Raw genomic sequence first — 4,883 nt, 5'->3', positions numbered from 1 at the left:
CTACCAATTTAGCGCAACTGCAAAACCATTGTCGTTGTTGGTCCGCATATAATGAATGCAGATTCTCTAGCGGTTTCATCATTTGCACCAGTCCGAGGGTTGTACGTACGGTGATTGAAATACTTTCCCTCATACCGGTGCGAACCTTAACGGGAGCTGGTTTACCACGTGAGGGGCCTCACGAATGCTGGAGCAACTCAGCCAGTCCGGCAGCAACTATGGAAATGAACACGCCGTTGAGAGTTCGGGCCCGACCTGTCAACAGGGCTGGACAAAAAGTGAAGATACCAGAATAAGAAGGTTTAGGGGATGGGGATGAGGACAAGCTGGAAGGTGATAGATGAAGCTAGGTGGTTGGGGTAGGTTGACCAAATAAGAGACTGGGAGGTGATTAGCGGAAAAGGCAAAGCGCTGGAAAAGAAAGAATCTGATAGGAGAGGGGTGTGGATCATGGGAGAAAGGGAAGGAGAAGGGGAATCAGGGTGAGGGAAAACACAGATTAGAAGACGAGTAAGGGCCCAGAGTGGAGAAGTGAAGAAGAGGAAAGGGAGAGACGGAAATACCGGAAGATACAGACATCTATGTCCATGCCATAAGATTTGAGGTTACTTTGACGGGAAAAAAGGTGTTACCCCTCTAAACTAAGAGTGGTCAATCGTGGCAGAAGAGCAGGCCAGGGATATGTCGGACCGGGAATGGGAATAGAAGTGCAAACGGTTCGCTACTGGAAAAAAATGTCGATGCAGCTGAGGTGATCGACGACGCGTTCATGAATTAGAAGAAGAGTCTCGGCCAGAGCGGCGACTGTTCATATATTTACACTGATGCTCTCTGACCTGTTGAGTTCCGCCAGCATTTTGTGTGTGTTGCAATTCATCTGATGAACGGTTTGGTGCGTTAACTATCTTCGTAAGCCTGGATGCGATATTAGTTTAAGGCCCGTCACAATGTTACTCTGTTTTATATAATTATATTGTAAGATCTATCACCGGAAGAATTCTCAGAGTGAAACAGATTAGCCAATGACAATACAGCATTGATGTCAAAGTCCATGGAGCCAACGAATGGACATGATCAACAATAACAGTCATGAAACCAAGAGGTGAGCCTGAGAGTTTCACAACAACATTCACTAACTTCCCGAATCGTCATTTCCTAAATTTTGAGATTTTGCAATTTCGTGTCAAGCTGTCCGTACATCATCACAGTTGGGATTTTAATTGAATGACGTCATGTTAGTTTGTGCCCCAGCTGCCGAAAGACACGTCAGCCTTGTGTAGTGTTGAATATTCAGTGTGCTGGTGCGAGTATAAATGAATGAGCGTGGAGATTCATCAGCTCAGAGTTTCTTCAGCGAGATCCCGGGCAGCTGGAAGACAGGCTGAAACTCATACAGCATGCTTGAAACATTTTACCGTGTGAGAACGATATATTACTTGATTATTGCCGTTATTGGTGTTCCTGGTAAGAACAGAGGCGGAGTAAGCTTTTCTGTTCTGTGTGCGCGGCCTTTGGACTCGTTCAGTTACCGACAGCGTCGTGCTGCCGGTGTATCAGTGAGTGCGGTGCAGACATTGTGACAAATCTCTGTGTTCCTTCAGAAGATCCATCGCAGTTTAATCCGTGGCCTCGGCGGAATGTAAAGCGGCAGTTGAAACAGATGTAGAGAGGAAGATCGAATAGATAGATTCATTTTGTGGATTCAGAGCAGGCAATTTTGATGTATCAATGCAAAGATGCTGTCAAAAAAAAACTCTGATAATCCACTACGCTGGGCACCTTTACGGGCTACTTGGTGTTATTCCGTATCAACAGCGTAACATGCTTTACATTCAGAATTATCGTATTGCGCTGTTTTTTTTTAAGAACTTGCTTCAAGTCTGAAGGGAACGCGGGAAGCGGGTCGCCGATGAGATCCAGGGGAGAACAGTTGATATCACTTGTGAGTTAGACTCAGAACCACCGTAAGATTCCGAAATTCAAACAAGGGTCTGTGTGCGTTTTAGTGCACCAGGGTTTGTTTCCATGTCCCACGATACGTGTAGTGAAGAGGGAGTTAAGAGCTAATCCAGCAGTGTCTGTTGGAGGTCGGACGGGGTAAGGAACATGCGATACACCGATCTGGAACAATAAGCCTCGCAGCATTTAGAATAATGCTGCAGTAATTTTGGAGCAACCCCTTAAAGAGAAATATATTTTGAAAAACATACATTGGCTTTCCTTTGGAAATTGGATGGTTTAAGCACTAGCGTTCAAAATACATGCAAAATCTTTAGAACTGGAAAATAGAACTTCCTGATTGCATTCGACCACGGTCAAGCGTAGATCCAGAATTTAAAGAAGCGAACCAAGAGAGCTCCCTGTTCGCGGATGGCAAATGGGAGTTCAGGAGGAGGCGAAGACATGTGAATGGGAGACAGAAGTGAAGGGGGCGGGGCTCCGCTCCATGGGGCGATTCTGGAACGCATGTAACAGAAACGTAGCTAACATCGTCGCTGAGAAATCGCCGAGGCATCCGAGCTTTGTATATGTCAAAAAACTGATGATTGGAGATTTCTATTGGTTTCTCCAATCCAAAGCACATTCGGCGATTCGTTGAAAATACCGCCTTCCCAAACCCTGCTCCTCTTCCAGGACAGCGTACTGTTACTATTTACCCAGGCTGTAATTGTACGAGACATCTGCAAGTCCCACTTTACACCTGTTGAACTCCAGAAATGCGTTGTCTGCAAACTTTGATTGTTCTCAATTTTTATGCACTTCTCAGCGCTGAGATCCGTGGTGGGGTGTGACAGCAATTCACTCATTATTTCTGCTGTTTCTGCAGTGAATTTAGTAGCGATTGTGATCCTGTCCCGGGGAAAGTGCAGCCTCTCCACCTGCACCACTCGCTACCTGGTGGCCATGGCAACGGCGGATCTACTAACCATCATCTTTCAGGTTATATTGTGGCGGGTCAGTTATTATTACTTCCCCGGTTCATTCCTGGAGATGACCCCCGTATGCAGTTCGATTGCTGTCCCGGCAAGGGCTGCCTCAGACTGTTCTGTCTGGTTCACTGTCACTTTTACGTTGGATCGGTTTGTCGCCATCTGTTGCCAGAGGCTGAAGGCAAAGTATTGCACCGGGAAAACTGAGGCTGTAGTTCTGACAACAACCGGCGTTCTGCTCTGTTTTAAAAATGTGCCCTACTTCTTTATGTATCGAGCTGTGAAAGTGATTGACAATATACGTTGCATTCGTAAATCGAGCTACTTTACCGATCCTTGGTGGGTGAGATATAGCTGGCTTTCTACCGTTCTAGCGCCGTTATTACCGTTCGTGTTAATACTGCTGCTCAACGCTCTGACAGTCAGGCACATTTTAGTGACCAGTCGCGTCCGTAAGGGGCTGAGGGGTCAGAGCAAGGCGGAGAACCGCAGTGACCCAGAGATGAAGAGCAGGAGGAGGTCTGTGATCTTACTTCTCACCATCTCCGGAAGCTTCATCATCCTGTGGTCGGTGAGTGTTGCCGAATTTCTTTATGACATCATTGCCGGGCTCGACCCAAAGTATTACAACGATTCGGAATATATGTTTCAACATACCGGATACATGCTGATGATATTAAGTTGCTGCACAAACAGGTTTATTTATGGGGTGACGCAGTCCAAGTTCCGAGAGCAGTTCATCAGCGCAGCGAAATATCCGCTCTCGTCAATTATTCAACTTATTAACAAACTAACTGGCATTTATAGCGAGAGGATTCGAGTACAGGAGCAGGAAGGTACTACTGCAGTTGTACAAGGCCTTGGTGAGACCACACCTGGAGTATTGCGTGAAGTTTTGGTCCCCTAATCTGAGGAAAGACATCCTTGCCATAGAGGGAGTACAAAGAAGGTTCACCAGATTGATTCCTGGGATGGTAGGACTTTCATATGAAGAAAGACTGGATGAACTGGGCTTGTACTCGTTGGAATTTAGAAGATTGAGGGGGGATCTGATTGAAACTTATAAAATCCTAAAGGGATTGGACAGGCTAGATGCAGGAAGATTGTTCCCGATGTTGGGGAAGTCCAGAACGAGGGGCCACAGTTTGATGATAGAGGGGAAGCCTTTTAGGACCGAGATGAGGAAAAACTTCTTCACACAGAGAGTGGTGAATCTGTGGAATTCTCTGCCACAGGAAACAGTTGAGGCCAGTTCATTGGCTATATTTAAGAGGGAGTTAGATATGGCCCTTGTGGCTACGGGGGTCAGGGGATATGGAGGGAAGGCAGGTACAGGGTTCTGAGTTGGATGATCAGCCATGATCATAATAAATGGTGGTGTAGGCTCGAAGGGCCGAATGGCCTACTCCTGCACCTATTTTCTATGTTTCTATACAGCACAATACAGGTTCTTTTCAGAGGCGGTCGCATTTTTTCGCACCTTGACACTGATGAACTGACGGTCATCGGAGAATGCGGCAGTTGCGAGAGTCGTTGAGACCCGGCTCCGGAACAGACTCTTCGGCAACTGCAGTCTGCGATTTCCACCTGCTACCAATTATTAAACTCAAACTTCCTTTAATTTGTATGTTTTTCACTATATTCCCGCCGTCGTCACCGCCACACCTCTTTCAATAATAAATGCCGCACTCCAGTGTAAAGACTTACCGGTCAAGTGATCGACATATGCGTAGCTTCTCGCTGACGGAGAGGGGCAGGAGAGCTGCCGGGACAAGGAGAACGGGCGGAATTCACACTGAGCGCACTGGAGATCAGCTCGGGACTGCTCTATGCTCGCAGTGAGTGGACAACACCGCAGTGAGATTCAACTGTTTTCATCCAACATCGGATCGGCACGTCAGTCAGCACGCTTTGAGCAGACAACGTCCACGTGCACAGACATCCTAACTTCAA

At 46.8% G+C, this 4,883-nt stretch overlaps 1 protein-coding gene across 1 annotated transcript; it reads left to right on the top strand.

Moving 5' to 3' along the window:
* The first annotated feature begins 2,904 nt into the window (after positions 1 to 2,904).
* LOC140207456 (uncharacterized) lies at positions 2,905 to 4,661 on the top strand. Its single transcript, XM_072275977.1, has 2 exons — positions 2,905 to 3,904; positions 4,625 to 4,661. The coding sequence occupies exon 1, from the start codon at positions 2,905 to 2,907 to the stop codon at positions 3,835 to 3,837; it is 933 nt and encodes a 310-aa protein (XP_072132078.1). The 3' UTR covers positions 3,838 to 3,904; positions 4,625 to 4,661.
* Positions 4,662 to 4,883: the final 222 nt, after the last annotated feature.

The sequence above is a fragment of the Mobula birostris genome, chromosome 13 (genome assembly GCF_030028105.1).
Source record: "Mobula birostris isolate sMobBir1 chromosome 13, sMobBir1.hap1, whole genome shotgun sequence".
NCBI classification, from domain to species: Eukaryota; Metazoa; Chordata; class Chondrichthyes; order Myliobatiformes; family Myliobatidae; genus Mobula; species Mobula birostris.
Note: the sequence above shows the minus strand (reverse complement) of the source record. Positions and strands in the feature narration are given on the sequence as shown.